The sequence below is a fragment of the Lathyrus oleraceus genome, chromosome 5 (genome assembly GCF_024323335.1).
Source record: "Lathyrus oleraceus cultivar Zhongwan6 chromosome 5, CAAS_Psat_ZW6_1.0, whole genome shotgun sequence".
Lineage (NCBI taxonomy): Eukaryota > Viridiplantae > Streptophyta > Magnoliopsida > Fabales > Fabaceae > Lathyrus > Lathyrus oleraceus.
In genome coordinates, this window is record NC_066583.1 from 85247502 (window position 1) to 85272277 (window position 24776).

Genomic DNA, 24776 nt, shown 5'->3' on the forward strand with positions numbered 1-24776 from the left:
CCTACTCTTTTAATTTTATCTAGCTTATTACTACATCCCTCTATATGCATAGTTCTCTTATTAACTAGTGATTTAGATACTATCATTTATTCACATACATATTCATGCCACATTCATTTAGGTTATTCATTCATAATTGCATTCTTAAACAAACATCATGGATTCAAAGGTTTGTGTCACTTACAACTGACAGAGGGCTAGGGCTTTTTTCCCAAGAATCAAACCTAGGATTTTTGGATGGTGCACTCAAGTTGAGAGGATTATCTTTTAAACCAAAACCCATGAAACCCTAATTGCTTGACTTTTAGCATTTATAGATCACGTGTGTTGTATTTTGGTGTGGATTTAATCAGGAAATACAAGGGTCACCATGGTCAACTATGGAAGTTTGCATTGGGTTCATTGATCTCTTTATGGGCCTCTTTTCCATACATTAGTCCTTTAGTTGTTTGGTTTGGATTCAAAGCAATGCATTGTGGTTCATACAAGATTCAAGATCATGTTCAAGATCAAGTTGCATTCAGATTGCCAAAGATTTATTCAAGAGGTCCAATTTTAGTTCAAATATTCAAAGCTTGGATGTTGGAGGGAAAAGCAAGATTCCAATTCAAGACAATTCAAAGTTCACAACAACGGAGGGAAAAACATATGGGTTGCTTGGAAAACAAGTTACAATCATATAAAGGTTCATACTACATTTCAAAAGAAGACATTGCAAGTCATTACACAAAAATCCAAGACTTTACACAAAATAGTACACTTTTTACCTACAATTGACTTTGGTTAACTGTTGACTTTTTGGTCAACCAACTGACCAAAGTCAACTCTCTAACCCTAACTCTAAGTCCCTTAATTCCTTCTTCCACAAGTTTCTTCAACAACCTTTTACATGCTCTGATTGAGCACCTTGATCAAGCCTTTCCTATTTGCATCATTATGCACAATGACCCTACAAGGACATAAGCAACACAATTAGCATCCTAACACAATCATTCAAAATACCATAAATCAATTGATCAAAAAACCACATTCAGCTATGATAGCAGTCCCAATACAACAACAAAACCATCACAATAGTCATTTCCAATCCAAATAATTGACCTTACAAACATCCAAATTCCTACTGATCCAACAATTTCAACACTAATAATGCATTGAGTAACACTCCATTTCAATTCAGCACCCTCCCAAAATCAATACATTGGAACTAAGGCATGAGTAAGCAGCATTCTTATTGCACCAATATTAAACACACATCATTACATTCATCCTGCCCTAATATTTTTATCCAACGGTCCATTAACAACACCCTGTAACATTCCAATCAACAAATTTACCCTAACATCAATCTAATAGAAAAATCTCATTACCCTAACATAAGCATCAACTCAAACTAGGCATGGCGATTTGAATTTAAACCACTTCGTAGCTTGATATTCCATGTGCATTTGAAAACACAACAGGCACATAACACATCTAACAACCATCAAAACTATCTAGTTTCTAAGACATTTAAACCTTCACTAGCATTGTGATAACCTACTTACACCAATAGCTAGTTCAGTGAGCATTTTTACATCAGATACGTAGCATAGCAAAACAAAATTTTAACTATATTAACATCATCAAATTCATATAATAACCAATCTCACTAGCCGATTTCACTAACTCTCCCTATTTTGCTAACTTCTAAACCTTCATCTTTCCTTCATAATTAATAACTAACTCTAACTATTTTCATTTTCACTTCTTCCAACCATAACTAGCTACACTAACTAAATCCAATTCACATCATAACAAAAATTAACTAAATTAACCGTTTTTTAACTTTGTTACAAGTCCTAACAAACTCCTGTTGGTCATAACTAACATTGACACGTGCACCTATACTATTACCATTTTTCCTTTGCTTTGCAATTCCCTCCAAAACTGATTTAAACATCTAACTAATTCCTAAAGCCTAAACAAACACACTTTGATCCTATTTTTTGCACTAAACTACAGCCAAAAGAAACACAAATCCTCTTTGATTATCTTCATCCAACAAACACAATAACTAACTTCTCATCATCATTTCTCCACCCTTGATTACTTGAGCCTTGGATTACTATCCAAGGGCTAGAATTCACTCTCCCAAAACTAACTTTCTAATAGATTTTGCCTCCAAAGTTCTCTACTATCACCTATAAAACCCTTTCATTTTTCATCTTCACCTTCAAGCAATCTCCCACCATAGCAAAGTTCTGCCAAATCCTCTCCACAACCCTTACCATAGCTCCTTCAAAATACTCCTTTAGAGCTTCACACTAAATCCCTAAATGAGTAGAGTTTAGCCTTTCATCATCATCTTCATCCTAAACCCCTCACTCTTTAATCTGTGGCTCATTCAATTCTCAATTTCTACATATATGTTCCTACATCAATCTAACCCTAATCCTCTATCATCAGTACAAATCAATAAGATCAATCATCATCAATAGCAATTCAACAACTTTCACAATAACAAAAAATCAAAAGAAACGAAGAAGAAGAAGAATTTGCAGAAACGAAGAAGCAAGAATTAAGAATATATTACCTGAATTAAGTGTCTCTTTGGGACACGTCTCAGTCTCGTAGGTAGGCTCGATCTTTTTGCTTCTTGCTTGAATTTGTTTTCCACAATGTAGTTCATTATTCTTGCTTGAATTTTTTTGCCACAATGTAGTTCTCACCCTATGTTGCTCAAATGTCCCCCCCCCCCCCCCCCCCCCCCCCCCCCCCCCTGTTTTTTTTCCTTCTTTTGAGAATTTTTACTTGCTTGTTATCTTTTTTATCATATTAATTTCTTTTACTTTTTAAAATTTATATCTTGTATGAAATTTTAGAAGAAAATTATAATAAAAACATTTAGATAATTAGGCTTTTGATTAATCCATCTTTTGAAAAATCAAGAAAATAATGCACCTTAGCTAGATTTCAATCTTTAGTTTTTAGGGTTAATTCTTAATTCTCTAGAAAATAATGTACATGTTCGCCTTAGTTTTTGACTAATATGTAGAAATTAGGTGATAATACTTTAGTTCCCTTAGGATTTAGGCTTAGAAATCCTTGTGCCTAATTTACAACTGGATGTTACTCCTAATTGATTGAGTTGATCAAAGTCTTTTTTGATCAACTAAATCCTTCGACATGTGCATGCTCCCTAAATCTAGTCAAGTGATCAAAAGCCTCTAGATCACTTGATAAGACTAATCCCTTGTACTGCAACTGCATAGGATCTTTCAATACAAACAACTCAAGACTTCACATTCAAGTCAATACAAGTCAGACAAAACATTATAGACAGACTGAAGACTAGATTATTGTTCAAGCACAACAAAGGTTCTTCTTTAACACTTGTCAGTTCTAACGTAATTTGTGTGCCACGAGCCTTAAGCAATGAAGAATTATGAGATGGATTATTCCTATCCTTGTCTAGAGTACCTTTGAGTATGGGGTGTAGGCCCTAGTTATTCAAAGTATTTGCCTTTGTTCCTAGACTTTAGTGTAATTCAAGTCCAATAACTGATAAGTGTTCTTCCACCTAGACATTGCAGACATACTGGATATCAAGGCATTGACCATTATTGGATCTTATCTTTTTCTTTTCTTTTCTCTTAAGACTAAAATCTTTTTGCAAATAAATCAAAAACACTTAAAATATGATTTGAATTGTGCGTCTTGAGCCTTAAGCAACAAAGAATGATTAGAGGGTTTTTTCCTATCCTTGTTCTGAGTACCTCTGTGTACGTGGCATATTCCCCAACTATTTAGAGTATTTTCATTCGTTCATAGACTTTAGGGAAATTCGAATCAAATGATTGTCAAGTCTTATTCCCCAGAGATAGCGCACCAACAATATATTTTCCTCTTTGGACCAAACACAACCTTCTTTGGCATCCATACATTCTTTGGTTTAATCACCTCATGGTTAAATACCCATATTTGAACCAAGCCCATTTTCTTTCTTGTTTGTCTTGACAGTTCTCTCGTGCTTAGGCAAACCATTTCTCATTCACATTTGCCTTCTCAGTCCTCACGTGCTTAAGAGAACACCCTTTTTTCTTTTTGGCTAATCACCATTTATTGGTTAATTCCACACTCTCTTTGGTTCAGACACACCTACCCTATGAATCTAAACAACACAACATTTGGTCCAAATAACACTTTCCAATTTCATTTCATAACAACACTTTCTATTCAAGCAATTTTCTTCTCCTTTTTGCAATTTAATCAACTCTTTTATTTTTAGTTCCTACCCTTAGTTTCACGAACTACGGAGCTCTGATTTTCTCATTGCACCATGAGAATACGTAGGCATGAGGGTCTGAATCCTTAGCGAGCATACTAATTATTAAAAAAAAATCCTTTCGCAAGTAACCTTTAGATATAACACTCATTCGAGCAAAGAACAAACAAAATGGTACACGTTGAGTACAACAGATGTGAGGGGTGCTAATATCTTCCCTTTGCATAACCGACTTCCTTACTCTTTTCTCTTCCCCTGGGTTTTATAGATATTTTCGCTTTCCTTCGGGAATAATAAAGTTCGGTGGCGACTCTATTGTATCTTCGAGTGTGTGATGCACTCATGTATTTTTTACAGCATGACAATAGGTACCCAAATCAAGCTCAAATATTTGGGAGACTTGAGGTTTTATAACGATACCGATTTTGTACATTTTTCCCAAGTCTCCTCAATCTAACCTGAATTTTATTTGTAGCCTATATACTTTCAAATCATGTAATATTTCCAAATCTTATAGAGAAAAACTTATTTTGGTATGACTTAAGAAACTGGGAGTACATGCATTGACTCGACTACCATAACAATTAAACGAAAAATTGATAAAATCCTAATTAACATGAAATAAAATAGAAAAATGGTAAATCTAACTAAAAAATAAATAAAAAGAAAGCAATAAAGTTTCTCCCCCACACATGAACCAAACATTATCCTCAATATTTTGATAACAGTGGGAAAAGGAAAAAGAACCTGGATGAGTCAATATCTGCCTCGACCTCGGCCTCGGACTCTGGGTTGTCCATAGTTAGGTGGTGGTAGTATACCCATACCACACATATAATGCAACATATCCTCCATGAGGTTATCACGGGTGATCTGATGCTGAAAATATCTAGAGTCTCTCTCCTCTAACCCTATCTGTAACCCATGCACTCCTTCGGTCAGATCTGATATCATATGCTCATTTTGTCCGTCATAATCATGTTTTTGCTCTTGTAACTGTTGTGTGTATTCCATCACGTCTACCTACTATTTCTGCATAACTCTGAATAACTGGTCACGTTCGGCATTAATGTCAGTTCGGTGGCGAAACTCATGGAGAACATAATTAAGGGCGGTCCTGATAGCGAATAGTCACATTCTGATGCATATATTGCATCGTCTCTGCTTGTTGGTTGTGCATGGCTGCGATAATGCTTCCTTGTTCAACATCAATGGCATTTCAGGCCCACGCCTCGCGAAGGATATCATCAAGTGTAGGTTGTGTGTCTTCGGAATAAGTATCTGTAAAATGGTCAGAAAAATGTGATGTGGTGTGTGCATGTGAATCAGGAATAAGGGGTGAAAATTCTAATTTTTGCGTGTTCAAGGTTCATGGAGAACGTCATGACCATGTGGCGAACATCATGGGTTTTGAAAATGGGCTTCCACGCTTTTGAAGGCCATGGGGAACGCCATGAGTGCATGGTGAACGCCATGGACCTATCCGAAGCATTTTTTTGTGATTTTTGGGGATATTACTTACTTTTGGATTAATAGTACGCTTTCGATTAATAGAGCATAATTTTGAAAAAAAATTAAAGGGATATAATAAATAAAATAGAAAGTAAGAAAGTAAGACATAACTAAAGAAGAAAAATATAATTTAATTGAATAAAAATATGTGGGTTGCCTCCCACGCAACGTGCTAACGCAAAAATATTTAAGAACTAATTTGTTGTCGAAGTTCACAAATGTCGTCACGTTCAACACAAATGAAAATAACTCACATGGTAATATTTTTTCATCTTACGCAACTATACTCGTCAATAGCAGCCCCATTTTAAATGTGAGGGGGAATCCTATTCCAAAATAGTAAGTGTCCTCATTATACACTACTAATATTTTTAACTTCCGCCGTTTTTACCACTATATCATCGAAAACTTAGGTGTTTTGCTTTAACTCGAGATTATCATGCAGCACTACATGTTGTGTGAACCTGCCCTTTGATGCATACAATGTTATTTCTTTTACCGTCACAGGTCATATATGCCCCATTATGTAACTATTTCTTTTTGTTTATCGTAGCTCATTACAATCAACTAAGCGACCTCGTGGGAGACCTCGCAAATCCAACATACTTCAAAACCAATCTCAGCATGTATCGGCTATGCTGCCTCATACTTTACATGATCATGTCATGTCTTCAGGTCTCATTGAACCTGTTTTGGGAATACCACTGAGGTATGAAAATTGGTACATCAATTCAATTATCATTTTGTAGTTAACATGTCGTCCGTCTTGAACACAAATAATACATGTTGCGTGTGAATCATACAAAGATGTTGCATTTACTTTTATTCTTGCAATGAAAACAACAGTTTCGAATTAGCATACTTCATATGGAATTTTTGCATCACTGCTTGCGTATAAGCTATACATATTTGTGTTTACGCACAACAACTCTTAAACCCTCTCGTGGTCCTCAAAGAAAATCTTTTGGAGTTCCACATCTAGCAATGAATCTTACACGACATGTTCCGAAAATCATCATAGACACACTTCATGAAGTTAATGTTAGCCAACAAGGATGCTTCTCACACGATAGGTACATTGCAATATTAGTTGGATGTTTCCATGTTTGGTTGGTCTTACATTAATGTTGTTTTACTAATATCCATATGCAGTATACTTTTAAAATTTTCACGTATATAACTTTCATGATGATTTAGGCAATCCCGCAATGAGCACTCGAAGCCTGTTTTACAGGTGAAAGAACATTCTGCAAGAGCCCCACTACTGTGTCCTATTTTTACACCAACGATGAATGAAGATTTTAATAGAGACAATGATGATAATTCCGACTATGATCCTTTTATAAGTAAGTGGGATGACTTATGTTTTCACTCGGTATTTTACATAACAATTGTGTGCAACTACATCCACATATCCATAGTTTTATTTCGTATTGCATTGTTCATACAGCTTGTGTGTACATAACCACAATCCTCATTCAACTCAAAATACCATGACTTTTGGGTTTAGTATTATCCCTTATTATTTAATTTATACTTTTTAACAATTTGTATTCAATATATTTTAGCTCATCAATATGAGGATCAATCAAGTTCTAATTGGGAGGATCAAGAACCACCATTTTCAATTAGTGGGGATTGTCCAACACCTTCGGAAGATTATTCCTATTCTAACTACAGATTTCTATTTTACCATACTTTTTCATTTATAACACTTTAATTTTATACGTAGAATATTACGACATTGGGGATCCTCTGATCGAGTGTTGTTATTGTAAAACCTCAACATGGAATCAAGAGAGAATGAACAAAAATAGTCATTCTGCCAATCCTAAATTTTCATTATGTTGTGGCAACGGAAAGGTGCAACTCCCTTTACTTAAACAACCACCAGAGTTACTATCACATCTCCTGTTTGATGAAGACAGTATAGTTAGCAGAAGTTTCAACAACAAATTCGCATTTGCAACATGATGTTTGCATTCACATCACCAGGTGCAAAGTTGGATACTCGATTTAACAATGGAGGTGGTCTACCTACATTACGGATCCAAGGTCAATCGTGTCATCGAATTAGAAGTTTGCTTCCCCCTGAAGGACAACCACCTAAATTTTCACATCTTTATATTTTTGACACTGAAAATGAAGTCCATAACAGAATGCAAGGTTTAAGGTGTATCTTATACAATTGCTTTATTTCTTACCTTTCTTGATAAATGTTATGTCGTGATAATTGATCCTTTAATACAACTTTTTTAGGTTCATACAATTAATTAACAATTACATATGTAGGAACTCAAAACACATAAATCTGATCTAAAAAGGAGGTGAGCTAAAAAGAATTAATGAGCTTCATGCAAGTTACTTGACTTATCAATATCCTTTGATTTTCCCCTATGTAGAATATGATTATAGGCCGAACATATATCATAGAGACTTAGACATCTTCCAAGACAACAAGAGAAATAGACTTACAATAAGAGAGTGGCTAGCATTTCGCATTCAAAACAGATCATGCAAGACTAAAACTTTGTTGCCTTTAAGAAGACTTTTTCAACAATTTTTGGTTCATGGTTACACAATGTTAGAATCCGAAAGATTGCAATGGATTCATGGAAATCAACCAAAGTTAAGGGTGTCAAAATACAAAAGTCTTAACGAAGAAGGTGATCAAAGTAATACTCACGATTCTTCTACAGGAAAAAGAGTGTTCTTGCCTTATACTTATGTAGGTGGTAGGAGGTTTATGGATCAATTGTACTATGATGAAATGACTATTTCTAGCAAGGTGGGGTTTCCTGATTTGTTTATAACATTCACTTGCAATCCCAATTGGCCTAAAATACAAAGAATACTAAGACCTCTTGGACTAAAATCACAAGATCGGCCTGATGTGATATCGAGGATATTTAAAATTAAATTTGATCAGCTTCTATCATATTTGACTAAGAAGGGGGTGTTAGGCAAGGTGCTTGCATGTAAGTTTCTATTTCTCTCCCTTACTTTTCAATTTGTTTGAAATTGTTACAAGTGACTTCTTACTTTCTCATATATTTCTAGATACGTACACCATTGAGTTTCAAAAGAGAGGGTTGCCACATGCAAATATTTTGATATTTTTGCATCCTTCTAACAAGTATCTAAGACCTGAAGACATTGACAGAATAATTAGTGCTGAAGTGCCTGATCCTTTGAAGGAACCAAAGTTGTACAACTTGGTTAAAACTCATATGGTTCATTGGCCTTGTGATTGGAAAATCTAAGCTCACCTTGCATAAAAGATGGGAAATGTTCCAAGTATTACCCAAAGAAATTTCAAGCTACAATTATAGTTGATTAAGATGGCTATTCAGTTTATGTGAGAAGAGACAATGGACACACAATTGATAAAAATGAAATCATTCTTCACAACGGTCATGTAGTTCCTCACAACCCAAGTTTATTGTTGAAGTATGAAGTGCACATCAACATGGAATAGTGCAACCAAAGTACTTCAATCAAATACTTATTCAAGTATATAAACAAAGGTTCTAACTGAATTTATGTTGTTATTCAATCTTATGATAATACAATTGGTGAGAAGAAGAACATTGATGAAATCGAGTAACATCTAGATTGTAGATACATTTCCCCAAGTGAGGCATGTTGGAGGATTTTCTCATATTCTATACATGGTAGGAAAGCAGCCGTGGAGAGGCTATTTTTTTACATGGAACGAGAGAATTTTGTTTACTACAAAGACTTTGAGCAAATTGGAAATGTTTTACTCAAATCAAGTGTTACTGAATCTATGTTTACAACATGGTTTGAGGCAAACAAAAAATATGGTGAAGCTAAATTGTTGACATACAGCGACTTTGTCACTAAATTTGGTTACCAGAAACCAAGTAGGACTTGGAATCCTAGGAAAAGAGGGTATACAATTGTCCGCTTTATTTGGGTTTCTCAAAGCACTGATGAATTATAATTATGGAAAATGCTAACGAGTACCCCTGGGGCACTAGTTAAGAGATTAAAAAGGTAAATTGAACATTTTTAAGAGACTAAAAATACATGTTTTTTTCTAAAAATATGTGTAATTCGATGTATTAAAAACATAAATAATTATCTCTTTTAAAGAATCTTATGTGTATTTAATAAACTAAACATATAATATTTTCCCTATTTAGGATTCTTAACCAGTTCCCTGGGGACACTGGTTAGCATTGTTGGTGTAAGCCCTAGAGGCCAATACTTTTGGTACTTGTATCAAATTATTTATTAATAATAAAAGGCTTTTTCTTTATTATGTTTGTTGATTAAAGTCCCTAGAATAGCTAGTCCGTTTAATGTGTCAAGTGTGACTTAATCATGAGATCTCATTAAACATAAGGACATTATTCTTAAATTATATGTAGTCGAGCTTTGTTGTGAAGTGGGATAATATTAAAGCATTAAGACTATTATGTATATAGACTAATGATCACGTCTCATGGATCATGGATAAGGAGTTATCAAGTATTAAACATAGGTATGAATATTAAGAGTAAGATTTATATTGAATTGACCCGCTATGAGAATACTATATAGAATGTTATGCAAAGTGTCATAAGTTATTCTCATGGTGACAATGGTGTATACCACCCTTCGACCTGAAACCATTATGGACCCTAGATGTAGAGTCGAGTGTCTTATTGCGGATCAAACATTGTTCGTAACTGGATGACCATAAAGACAGTTGATGGGTACTTCACGAAGCATGCTGAGGGACATGAGTGACCTAGATGAAATTTGTCCATCCTGCGTAACAGGATAAATATCTACGGGCCCAATATTGAACAAGACAAGGATGACACGGTCTATGCCTTGTGTTCAATATAGACATAAGGGCAAAAGGGTGATTGTACACATAAGTATTATCACAAAGGATTTGTCATATCACATGACATTTTCATGTCTTAGGTAGCAGTGATGTGTTGCTAGATACCGCTCACTGTTTATTATGTTAAATACGTGATTTAATATAATTGCTAATGCCGCAAAAACCTATAGGGTCACACACAAAAGGACGAATTGATGAGAGATAGAGTAAATAAGGAACACCAAAAGGTACGGTGCACTTAAGTGAATTGTAGAACATCGTAAGGTACGGTGCACTTAAGTAGAATACAAAATATGGTAAGGTGTCATGCGCTTAAGTGATATTGGTATATCATAAGATATGGGCCACATACACTTAAGTGGGCTTTTTAGCTTACAGCCCACACAAGTGGTTCTATAAATATAACCCTTGTGCATAAGCATTTGTTTAGATGAAAATTCCATTTCTCTTTTTCCCTCACTCAAAGCCTTCATTCATAGCAGCTAGCCTTCATTCAATATCTGCATTAAAGGTTTCAATGGCCACAAGAGGTAACGATTCTATCACTGATCATGCCTGTAGCGGGGTATTCGTTACCATTAGAGATATTGACTAAATCTAAGGTAAACCATACAAGTCGAGTCGCCACCGCACTTCTATTTATCCAAAGGAATGGTTAGAAAGCGAACAAAAACCTAAAAGTTTTATCGAATCAATAACTAGTAAAAATGTCAGAGATCGGGGTAAGGGGGTTGGTTATGCAATGGGAAGGTTTTAAGCACCCAAAACATCCTAGGTACTCCTAGGGATCCCTTTTCATATTTTGTTGTAGGGTTGGTATTTTGTGAAAAATTATTTGCGCAAACATGATTGAAGAGATGAGAAAAGAATATACAAGTTGTTTACATTTTGTGTTTGGATGGATAAACTCATTGCCTACGTACCATCTTAAAAAAGATTAGGATCAAAACCTCGTAGTTCGGGGTAAAAATCTCAAAAATGAGTTGGTGAATTGATTGGTCCAAAAGCCTTAAGGTCTTTTGTTATCCAAGGGAGAAAACTCAACCCAAAACCACAAATCCACCATGTGAGGATAGCTTCAACATGCTAGTGAGGGGTTAACCCTATAATAAGCATGGAAGACTCATTGTCCATCACTAAGGATATAGGTGAGTATTACATCTACCTCAAGGATAACTCAAACCTAATAGCTAAAGGTTATGAAAAGTTTTGATTAAGGAAGTGGACATTGAAACCACAAAAGAAGTATTTGAATGGGTTATATTTACCAATGAAAATTGATTACAAAATATGGTCAAAGTTGATTTAAAAGTTCAATTCAAAATAAGTGTTATGAAAAGAGAGTTTGAAAATCAAAAGCATAAGGCTTAGGTTTCTAATGTTTGAAAACAAGTGTCAAATGTTTGCACAAAAGTTTTGGCTTGGGTTAGAGTGGAGAGAAGAAGAAGAATGGCTAAAGTCCTAATAATACAAGAGATAAGGGATAAGAAACAAGACTGCAAATGGAGTTCCTCTCTTGAGATCATATTGATGATCCAAGTAGCTCCCATCCTTTGGAATATGCAAGCAAAATAATAGTAAGCTCAAGCAACAATCAAACAAGCCTCTTAAGAGATCCTCAATGTATCTTGTATCTTTCACTTTGGATGAACATGGCAATGGTTCTTCAATTTGAGCTCTCATAGGATTCCCTAGCACAAGAGCACACACATCAAAAGTTTTATGAAGCAAATCAAGAATGGACAAGAGTGAGTTGAGAGGTTTGGTCCTTCTAATCCATCTTCAACATTAAGGCCTTTTACTCCAATTTGCATAGGGAAAGTCCTAGAATCTAAGTCCATTTGTCCATTTCTTTGCATTTGGTCCACAACAATCAAAACAAAACACAAGCACAATAATATATACACAATTATGTGCTCAAGTGAGCAAAAGGCAAATTGCATTAACATAAACATGTGCTCAAATGAGCAAAGGGGAAAAGCAAATGAATAATATGTACAAGAATAGTAAATTGCATAAATGTAAAGAGCAAGAATTAAATGTTAATGGTCAATGGTTAGTGTTAGTAGTTAGTGTGCCATAAGGCAAATTTAGCGCTATGTTAAGCCATCGTAATTGGACTTATGTAGAAGTCACAACTATCTGAGGCCGGTCAATAATAATATAGGCAACAACATAAGTTAGAGGTCTTGATTAGTGAATCAAGCTCCAACAACTTGCCATGCCAAAAAGAAGATGAGAAATGATCTTGTATTGGTTTAAGTCCTTTGCATGATTTAGAAAGCAATCTATCCTTAATGCAAAGCCATTCACTTGATCATTTGATCAAGTTGAATTAGATTTGAATCAAGGAAGATTAAACCTCCGTAATCAATGCTAACCATCAACCTTTAACTCATTGATCAAAAAGAAGAAAAGAAGAAGAAGAAGAAGAAGAAGAAATAGAAATGAAGGAATAAAGTGCATTAAATGAAATGGAATGTACCAATCAACAAATGCTGACCAAAGATAGGGAAGATCAAGGTCAATTATAGAAAACAGAAGCAAAATGAAGATTGGAAGTCAAGAAATAAACAAAATATTTTTGGTATTTTTAATATTTAAAATAAAACTTGAATTAAAATATTAAAGAAAGGTCAAACTTCAAACTCACTTCAAATCAACTTTGAAAAGTCCAAGTGAATTATCCCAAGTTCAACAAGGTCAAACAAAGTTTGACAAAAAATTTCAGCATTTTTAAAAGTCAGAAACTATTTTTAATCAATTAAAAATGCATAAAAATAACCTAATTGAACTAAAATCTCAAATAAATCTCAAATCAATTAATAAATTGATGAGAATATTTTTCATAGATCTATCATCATTCAAAGAGGTTAAGAAAATATTTTTGTATTTTTTGAATATCAAAAACTATTTAAAATGAATTAAAAATAACCAGAAAAGAGAAAATTATTAAAAAATAGCAAATGATAAAATAAAAAATATTAAAAATCATTTTTTGAATCTAGAAATTAAAAGAGAAATAATGCAATTGGTCCCATAATTTTTGGACCAATAATAAAAGAAATATGGATTTTAGAAAATGAAATGGAATTTAAAAATGAAATAGAAAATAAAATCAGAATTACAAAAATGGAAAAAGCGCGAGCCCTTGGATCTGAGCTCATTAATTGAGCTGGCAAATCCAAGGATCCACAAGCGCGCGCCTAGCGTATTCCACAGTCAATGCAACCACATGGATATTAAAGAAAAGTCATAACAATGAAGCATGGAGATTAAATCTGGAGAATGCATCGCACGGCTCAGATTGGATCTGGAAAACAGACGGTGACCAGCGCCACCGTCTTCTCCGGCAAGCTCCGGTGAGAGTTCAAAAATGCAGAGGTTCAAATGTTAACTAAAATGCACGATCCAGGCACCATTCGAAAGGTGAAGTGATGTACATCACTCATATGCCACTCAATTCCACTCTAGATTCCTATTAAGAGAGAAATCAGAGATGGAACTTTGGTGGTGTTCAACTGAACTTCCTCGATTCCAACAATTAAACACACAATAATGATGCCTCTATAGAGAGGACTTCAGACAACACAAGATCAAGGAAAATAGAGCAATGTATGATGAGATTCGAAGCAAATTTCAATCGAGCAAAACCTTTGGATTGTGAAGAATTGAGTCACTCTCTTTGGTTCCTTTTGCAAACAGAAGCTTCAATGGATCAAATGAAGAAGGTCTAGGAACTTTAGATCTTAAAATTCAATCAATGCAATTGAATTTCAGATCTGAAAAATTTGGAGAAAAATGAAGTTTGTTCCTTTGGTATGGGTGGGGGTTCAATTCAGCAGGGATTTAGGCGCCATTAGGTTGAAGAATTGTGAAGGCAGGGCATGGTATTTATAGATGGAGAGAGCTGAATGCATGAGCTAACTCGTGTGCATGGCAAATGGATTTTGAATTGCATGGGCCTGTGTAAGCAAGTGGAAGGCCCAATGAGGGCTGAAACAACTTGCTGAGTTCATGTGAAAGGCAAATGGACGTGTACATTTGATGTAATCAGCTGATGCATGGGAAATGGAATAGCTTTCACAAAATGCACCTAATTCTTCATGTCTTCGAAAATGATGCTTCCAAACTCCAAATGCAACCTTATGAGTAATGGTTAGAAAGCTTGCTGCATAAGGAACAAATTCTATATTGATCAAAACTCCAATTGGGCCTTGGAAAATAATGAAATTTGAGCTTGAAGTGTAGGGTGCAAAACATGCATATGTGAAGCCCTTCTGTCTCAATGATTCAAGCTCCAAATGATAAATTCTTCAACATGAAAGTTGTAGATATTTTCAAGAAAATCAATTTGGACTTAAATTTTGCATCATTTGGATATTTAATGAATAAGTTATGGGCACTTGAAGTTGGACTTTTTCACATTTCAATGCATTTGGCCCAAAGTGACCTATAATGTTATGCATTATCACATGTGTTTCTTTTGAGATTTTGCAATTTTTCTCAACATAACATTTGAAGTACACACAATAAGATTTCTAATGCATTAAGTCTCACCTCAAAATAATGAAAAATGAATGAGTTATGTTCTTGGGAAGTTAACCCAAAATTAGGGTTTCAGTCAAAATGACCTATAATGTCTTGGAATGGATGATGACCTTAAAAGCCTCAAATCAAATTTTGATGAGCATGAAAGTTGTTCATATTGTCCTTAAGAACAGTTTTGCTCTTGGGGTCATCTCCATTTGACCAACACATAGAAAGTTAGGTCTCAGTGTATTTCAAGATAGTAAGATGAATTGACTGATCAACTTCTCAAGTCCACAACTCATATCTTGATGAATTGATGATTGAGGGCACTCAAATAAGTTCAAATATGCATGAAATTATGAATTAAAGAACTTCCCTTGATTGTATTTGACCATGGGTTGAGGTTGCTTCATAAAGAAGGCATAGTTGATGAACAGCTGAATTAGGGTTTCCTTGGGAAACAAACCTTAAACCCCTTGACTTGCCTTGATCAAAATGATGAGTTGAGATACTTGGGAGGCATATTTGGTGGATTAGAGCTTTAGGAACCATTACCATGCTTGCTTTCATCTTCTCTTGACCATATCATTGCACAAAGGATCTACTAGAATCTTTTTGACCTTGTGACTGCTCAAGCTACAAACAAGAAATGTTAGTGACATATTTTTGTGCTTTTGGTTAGTAAATAAAAATGAGAAAAGAAATGATATACAATTCCAACATGCTTGGTGATCTAAAACCACTCACAAGAGAGATCCCACCCAAAGGCAAAGGGACCCAAGATGCTTATGATCCTTAAGGCTATGCAAATGCAATGTTATGATGCCATGAGGAATCTTAGGGCCAAAATTAGGGTCTTACAGATGCCCCTATTTAAGGTCATTCTAGTCGGAGAAGTGAAAGTTAAAATATTCGTCTCGACGGGGTAGAATGGGCTTAAATAATAACAAAGAGACGAATTTTGGTCCCTAAGAGACCTCATGATGAAAATGTATGTATGCAAAAGGTAATACTTTGTGGGGATATGTGTCCACAAAGGAGAAAAGAAATCCGGAGAAACTGACAATCCATATGAGTAATTTACTTCATGGGACAGAGACTCTGGGACTCTTATTGGGATAGAAAAGGAAATAAATTGTGTGAGCAAGTCACGACTTAGAACTCGCTGAGACACGAGAGAGATTCCACGGAAATAAATCAATGAAAGGACTCGAGCTGACTCAAAGATACATGTATTGGGGAATATGCCAATACAGCGGAATTATCCATAAAGGATACTTCGGATGAAAATCCGGACTCAGATGGGGAGAATCCACTAAGGGACCTCGCTGGGGAACATCCAAACAGGACTCCTCAAAGGAAACACCAGGATGAGGTATTACCGGTTACTGGGTAATAAGCTCAAAGAGACATGTGATCCGAACACCGGTATAAGGGTGAGAGAACAACACGCTTGGGGAGAATGAATATCTAAGACCGGTATAAGGGTGAGAGATATCAAACATCCGAAATCATCTGAGGAAAACCTAAAAAGGTATATTTCGACTCAGGAAAATCTGACTCCACAGGGGACAAAGGTCATAATAGGGAGCAGAAGGGAAGGAACTCCAGGGATACCGGTTACTGGGCATATAATAGGTGACCGACCAAGGCGTGAATTGGAGAATATTCCCAAGATACTCATCATCCAAAAGAGGGCTAAAAAGAAAACTCGATTATAGGATGGGCATTCGGTTCCATGAAAGGGGATACGAATCTTACTCGACTGGGGAAGAACAGAAGACTTTGACCAAAGAGTGCATGAGATATATTATCTATTACCGTCAGAACTTAGATAACATACTCGCATGGAAGATTATCCACAATCGGTTACTGGGTTAATGAAGGATAAATCGACCGAAAGGAAAGGGCATCGGGATACCAAAAACCAGGTATAAAATGATGACCAATCAAAGGGAGAAACGATCATTACCAACAAACGGAAAATGAAAGATGACTCGTCTGGGATACATTGACAAAGGCAATGATCCGGGAGATACATCACCGGTTACCGGGAGATATACTCAAAAAGGGTGAAGGACTATTGTAGCGGTGTATTCGTCGCTATATGATTTATTGATTAAACCATAAGCAAAGTATACAATGAATCGAGTCGCCACCGCACTTTTATTTATCCTAAGGACTGGTTAAAAAGCGAACAAAAACCTAAGAAGTTTTACACGTAGAAAACCAATAAAAGATCAGAGAATCTCGGTAAGGGGTAAATTACGCAATGGGAAGGTGTTAGGCACCCATCACGTCCTAGGTACTCCTAGGGAGCCCTTTTCACACTTGTTGTATAAAAATATTTATTTGTTTTTGATATATTGTGCAAACATGATTGGGATGATGAGAAAAGAATGTACAAGTTAGTTATTTTTGTGTTTGAACGGATGAACCCGTTGCCTACGTACCTTCCATCAAAGGTAAGGATCAAAACGCCGTAGTTAGGCTAAAAGATTTCCAAAAATTAGTGAGTTCATTTTAAAACACAAGCATTAAGGCTTTTCATTACCAATGGGAGAACACTCAACCTGAATCAACAATCCACCATGCGAGGACAGCTTCGACGTACTAGAGGGGTTAACCCTGTTTTCAGTACGGAAGTCTTACAATCGACTCACTAAGGATAAGGTAAGATTTACATCAACCGCTATGGTAATTGAAACCTATGGCTAATGTATGAAAACATATTAACAATGGACGAAGCCACAAAACAATTGAATGTGTGAAGTTAATTGATTATGAGTATTCACAAAATATGGTCAAGGTATGATTAAGAATTGATTCAAAGAAGTGTTATGAAATGGAGTTTGAAAAGTCAAGGACTTAGGGTCCAGGTTTCTAATTTGAAAAGACATGAAGATGTTTGCACAACAAGTCAAAGTTTTTGAAAGCAAAGTGTGAAAAGGTTTAGGATAAAGAGGGTATGGATGATGGAATTATAAACTTCTTAGAAAGGTTCACCTCTTGAAATCATATAGAAGATGATTCAAGTGTGTCCTTAGGGATGAGGCAACAAAGCAAGTAAGCAAATAAAAGCAAGGTGATACCGGATGCCATCAATGGACTTATACCAATCTCACAAACAAAAGCGGATACCGGATACCAATAAGTGGATTTACACCAATCTCCTAAAACACAACAATGATACCGGAAGCCAATAAATGGTCTTACTCCAATCTCACAAAAGCAAAAGCGGATATCGGATACCAATAAATGGATTTACACCAATCTCCTAAAGTAAAACAAAACATGGATGTCAGATGCCAATTTGTCTGGACTTATACCAACCTCCAAAGGATGATCATGGGAGTACAAATGCCAACAACATGGTCTTACAATTGCATCCTCACATACAACAAACAAACAAGCATTTAAGCAATGGACATGAGTGACCAAGTGAAATGGTCTTACACTCTATCCCTTCCAAATCATAGGAACAATGGCCAATGAGTGGACTTACAGTTGTCCTCAATGGGTAAACCAAACGAACCACGAGAGTATGAAATGATGATCATGCAACAATGAACAATTTATGATGATAAATGCACAAAGGCAATCAAGCAAACATGTACAAATGCAACAAGCAATCAATCAAACAAAGTCATTTAGCACTCACTATAACCAAACAATTAGGCTCAATCAAAGGGTTAGACTTAAAAGTCAACTGGAATAGGGTAAATGGTGCTCTTAACCTTGACATTGAGAGCCAAGGTGAAGCAGATGAAAGGATATGAGGGGTGTGCCTCATCACTCTTATCCCTGGTCAGGGAGAGCATTGAATATCAGAAGGTGTGGGAGTTCAGAAAGCTGGAACTCTCTCCACAGGTTAATGACTCGATAGATCTTGGGCTTTTACTCACTATGCATCAACACATGTGGTGTGAGCAAGGTGAGTGACTCACAGAATAGTAGGAGATAGGCTACATATCTCTTTTGTCTACCAATTGCCTCATATGAGGTCTTTTCCTGCTTGGGGACAAAGTTAAACAATCACAAACATTGCCTCTTAAGGAGGACTTCAGATAGGTGCCTGGCTAAGTAACAAGCCAGGTCTTCCAGACTACATGGAGACAAGAGATTCTACCTCAATGCTTAAGCAAAGCAAAGCAATAGCAAGTTCTCAAAGGAACTAAAGCAACTATGGTACCTGAAATCAATCAAATATAATCAGTATACCAATCACAAAGTCAAAACAAACAAGTTATGAACCAACAGTCAACACAATCAATCACATGTGCAAAGCACAAACTCAAAGCAAATGAGTTAGCATCCTACAAAACAAACCAAGTTAGTTCATCACAATCAACTTGAATTAATCTCCTTAAAGCAATTGCTTCTTCAACCTGAAAATCAAACTCAAATGTGAGAAGTAAACCCTTAGGCCAAAGCCTAGGGTCAAAAGAGGAGAAAAAATTTAAAACAGAACATGAAACTTGATCAAAATCAAGATTTATCAAATAAGAACAAATTCCAGTTGGTCTCATATCAAAACTATACACCAATTGCATTTCATAAGCAAAACATGTCAAACTAGGCAAGTTAAGAACTCAATGATGTAAACAGAATGAACACAAGCATATCAACACCAAAAAGGCTCAATAAATTCTAGGAAAAATCATGCTTAACCAGAACACATTCAATGAGCAGCACACCAAATTTCATAGCATTTGGATAAAGGGAAGCAAGTCAATTAAAATCAACAAGTCAAAGCATGTTCATACAAGCTCATACAAGGCATCAAATCAATCATGAACTTTAGGCAAGTGTAAAACAGAAATGGCATAAGATAAATGAATGAAACCAAAGCCATGATACACTTCAACATGTTAAGAACCACTGTACAAAATTTCAGGCTCATGTGATAAGGCACAAGGATTTCACAAAGCATGGAAGTTCAGCACTCAACAAGAGTTCACAAATGACCAAACAGCAAAGAAAAATAGAAAACAAATTGAAAATGCCTTCAAAAAATCCAGGACAAATCACAAGCAAACTAGACATTCAGAAGTATTAGCATGCAAAAATCCAGAGCAATTGGTATAGCATAAGCATGGAAAATAAAATCAAGAACATGAATAATACATGGTATGACACCAATTGTCACACCTCCAAAGATTACATCATAACTCACAATCTAGGAACTCAAAAATAGCAAACCATATACCAAAATGACAAGGAGTGAGTCTAGAACATGCATGTAAAATTTCAAACATTTCCAATTAGGCATCAAGATTTCATGAAAGGAAGAGTGAGCAAGGTGCAAGAAATGGTACATGAAAGTAAACCCTAGGAATTTACTAAATCTATCCGTGCACAAATTTATTAAAAATATCCATAAAATAATACACCACATGAGGAACACATCAAAAAAAGAATCATGAATTTTGGATGTGTATTTTTTGAGTTATCAATTTTTTTAGATGAAAGAAAATAAAAAAAGAATGAATGAAGGCCAAGCATGTAACATGTAAGCATCACATGAAGAAATAATGCAAAGCCATTGGATTTGGTTGGAACGGGGAATCGAACCCCAGCGCTATTCAAATTGAGCGCGTTTTGCTCAAAACGCCTCGTTTCATTAAAAGGCGTGGCGCCTTCTGATTGGTCCATGGCACGGGAAACACAAATTCAAAAGCAAAGGCAAGGCAAATGGATCTAACGCGAATCTGGAAACGGAAATCATGACATTCATCACGTGTTCTTGATGTTCTTCATCATCAAGAACAAAATCTCATAGAAATGCATGAGGCATACATCATTGGAACCAGCATTCGACATACATCACTAATCTATCATTCATTTGACCTAAATCTAATCATGTTCAACGAATCGAGCAAACACAAATTCAATCCTCAATCTTCAAATCAACATAACTTTATCAATATTGCATGGTTTTAAGAGATCTAAGTTGCATAACACTCTACGTTTCAATATCTACAAAATCCATATAGTAATTGCAAGAATTGGATCGATCGAGTTCTGACCTTAGTGATGATGCAGTTCTTGATTAGCTTGCTTCAAGGCTCCAAAGTGCAAAACAGATGCTGATTGATGCAAGGGAAGATGAATGAAATCAATGCTTCAGCTCAGTTATGCTTAAACTCGAAGAAATCTCAAAATGCCATGAAAGGTGCAAGGTTCCAACAGTGGTGATTCTTCACGATTTGCCACAATTTCTTCTTCAACAGATGCTCAATTGTGCATAAATTGATGATTGGAATGGAGAATTTGCAAGTGGAATCAAGAGTCGAGGGAAAAAGTTGAAGAAAAGCCTTTGAAGATTTGAGAGAATTTTGGATGAATTTGGATTTGGATCTGAAATTATGATTGTGGATTTTGATTTTCTGTTATGATTAAGGCTTTATACCCTCTGTTAATCCACTTGGTAAACATGATTAGCAACAATTGGAATGGATTAGTGAAAATACACATGTTATGCAATTTGGCAAAAATGCCCTTTTTCCAATTGAACCAATGGAACAGTAGAAAACCAGTTAAGGCAAGTCACAAAACCTGTTTTGAAGTGATTGGAAATGGTTTGGCATGAAAATTGTGAATGCTTTTCAAAATCACCTTTTTTCCCACCAAAATTTAAATGGTTCACTTGAAAAATGACCTTTTTATGTGATGATTTTTGATGAAATGTAATGATGGATTATGATAGTACATGTCAAATGGAGTTTGCTCAAAAAAGAATCACCCAAATTGGCCAAATGGTTTGAAAGTTATGCCTCCTTGAAATTCCAAAATTCTTGAAAATGATTTGATCATAACTTGCCAACCATAAATGAGAAATGGGTGTTCTTGGACTTTTTGGAAAGGAAAGAGCAAGATCTTCAACTTTCATGTTGGACAAATTTTGATTTGAAGCTTTCTTGATGATGTAAAGTTGAGGAGAAGAACTTTCCATTTTTGGCAGTTGAAGATTACAGGTCCTTGCTATTTTGGGAAACTTTTTGTCTGACCTCCAATTCCTCAATGATGATGTTTGACATGTTATATGAGGCTTGTATGGACATGAATGAGACCTCTCAAACCATTTCCCACCACCAAATCCCTGATTAAATGCACAGTTGACTTTGCTAGGGTTTTGGTTGAATGAGCCATGCTTTGATGAATTTCAAGCCTCTACCACTTGAAATCTTGATACCAAATGGTGTCACAACTCATATGAATCTCTTATGAATGATCATGGTGCCCAAATTCTTCAAGCATGGTCACCATCTATAGCTCAATGATTGATTTGATTGTTTTGACCTAGTTTGCTTCAGCTGCAAGTAACAAGGTTAGATGATAATATTTTTGTACTTTTGGGTTAATAAACAAATGAAAAGCAATGATATACAAATGCTAAACATGCTTGGTGATCAAGAACCACACTCAGAAGATAACCACCCACTAGGAGGGAAGCAAAGGTGCACAATGATCCTTGAGGCAATGATATGATATGATATGATGCCATGAGGGATCTTAGGGCAAAAATTGGGGTCTTACAACTATCAATACCGAATGTTGGATAAAGATAACCGTCCAGGAGGGGATTACATCTACCAGATACTGGGTAGAAAACCACGGAAGAGTAACCGTCATCGGTTAGAATGAACAAAAAGGTTAACTCTACAAAGGGATAAAGTAGGATTTACAACTACCGGTATGAGGGTAGAAAACCACAGACTCCGTCGGGGAAAAAAGATGAGTAATTATTGGTTACAGAGCAATCATTCATTTAAATCCCGGGGGAAGCGCAGGGAAAACTCAAAAAGCCAATCTAGGAACAAACTAAAGAGGCGTGATAAAATAAGACACATCCCCATGAGGATATAACTCAGGGGGGAATTCCATCCCAATATATGTGTTGGGAGGAACAGAAGTAATAATCATCCACGAGGACATAACTCAGTGGGGAGTATGGAAGAAAGGCTAAATACTTTCTGCTTATGGGGCTGACTCTATATGGGGAGATCAGACACCAACATCTGCTTGGGGACATATATTACCAACTAGCAGGAGATAACAAACAAAGATATATGGCAAAGAATGCAACATGAATATCTGAATGTTCAAACTATGCATATATGTATGGTTTATGTATGATGAATGCTGACAAACAGACATTTCTAACACAACCAAGTTCAATGAACGATGAACAAACATCCGGTACTACATCTCAAGAGAGAAAGTCAGGCCCAGTGGAAAAATATCCAATCTGATGAGGGGCAAGAGATACCAGGAAACAAAAATCTCTGCAGGGTAATGAATATCAGCCATTCCAACTGGGGACAGGATCATCGCATAGATGAACTCCATCGTAGAAGCATCTCTGCCGGGGAATTATCAGAGGAGGGGATGGATCCCTGGGGAACAACCATCAATCAGAAACTTCCAAAGATCACCAAATTCTGCCCTACCAGAGAGATCACATCTGCTGAGGAGGAAGGATCACTACTCTACTGAAGGAAGGAGGGATGAATATCTTTACCAAACACTCTACTCGGGAGCAAAACCACAAAAGGCTCCGGAGGAAGAGGACACAAGCATGCCAGGAATATGAACAAATGTCTTACCCTGTTGAGAATCATACCGTCTTTGGGAGAGCACTGAAGACATCCCCAGTATCCTTTTTATCATTGTGAATGTTTACTTTGTTTAAAAACAAGTTAGGACAAATTAAAAACAATGATATTTCTCAATTAAAACATGCAAAATATTTGTTGAATAGAAACAAATAAGAGTGCAAATAATTGGATAAAGGCTCAATTTTATTTGATGGAATGTTAGTATGCAAATGGCAAGACTCCATAGATCTTTACAAATTTGAAATTGGTGATATATATTGGAAAAGGGCTACATTGAACATAATGACCATTTCACCACCAATTCTGAATTTGATGTATTTGAAGCTTCAGTTGATAATGACTGAGCGAGAATCTCTGACAGATGACATTTTATGGAACAAAGTCTTGTCAGGATGCAGTTACTTGCCAAATCCCTAATTTTTGCCTAGACTGCCCCAGGGTGAGGTACTCAATCTAGCGGGATATATATTCATTTTTTATGTCTCTAACTTTTGTCTGGATCGCCCTTTCGGGTTTTCAACCCATCGAGACGCTCATTTTTGCCTAAGCTGCCCTTTCAGGTTTTCAACTTAGCGAGCTATTCTGTTTTTATTTTTTAGGCGAAGTATTTCTTGACTGCATCTGAATTCACAGGATGAGTGAAATCTTCCCCATCCACCGCCTGAAAAGGCTCTCTTGACAACATATGGACCTTCATAGTTTGGAGTCCACTTGCCCCTGGAATCGGGCGCGACAAGACTTTCTTGAGCACAAGGTCACCCTCTCGGAACACACGAGGCTTGACCTTCTTATCAAAGGCTTTCTTCATCCTTTGCTGATATAACTGGACATGGCACATGGCAGTCAATCTCTTCTCTTCAATCAAATTCAGCTGGTCATAACGACTCTGAACCCATTCAACATTAGTCAACTTGGCTTCCATCAAGACTCTCATTGATGGGATCTCCACCTCTACTGGGAGCACAACCTCCATGCCGTAAAC

The 24776-nt window shown here is 36.0% G+C and overlaps 1 protein-coding gene, 1 long non-coding RNA gene and 1 pseudogene across 2 annotated transcripts; 2 read left to right on the forward strand and 1 right to left on the reverse strand.

Annotated features, from left to right (window-relative positions):
- Nucleotides 1–653: 653 nt before the first annotated feature.
- On the reverse strand, nucleotides 654–2725 carry LOC127084127 (uncharacterized). Its single transcript, XR_007788627.1, has 2 exons — nucleotides 2576–2725; nucleotides 654–949 (listed from the first exon to the last, which is right to left on the reverse strand). It is a non-coding gene; the product is annotated as an uncharacterized LOC127084127 (long non-coding RNA).
- A 3629-nt stretch (nucleotides 2726–6354) lies between these two features.
- On the forward strand, nucleotides 6355–7901 carry LOC127085114 (uncharacterized). The gene is made up of 2 exons (XM_051025693.1): nucleotides 6355–6852; nucleotides 6977–7901. The coding sequence occupies exons 1-2, from the start codon at nucleotides 6647–6649 to the stop codon at nucleotides 7242–7244; spliced, it is 474 nt and encodes a 157-aa protein (XP_050881650.1). The 5' UTR covers nucleotides 6355–6646; the 3' UTR covers nucleotides 7245–7901.
- Nucleotides 7902–8360: 459 nt separating this feature from the next.
- On the forward strand, nucleotides 8361–9746 carry LOC127078871 (uncharacterized; annotated as a pseudogene).
- The last annotated feature ends 15030 nt before the right edge of the window (nucleotides 9747–24776 follow it).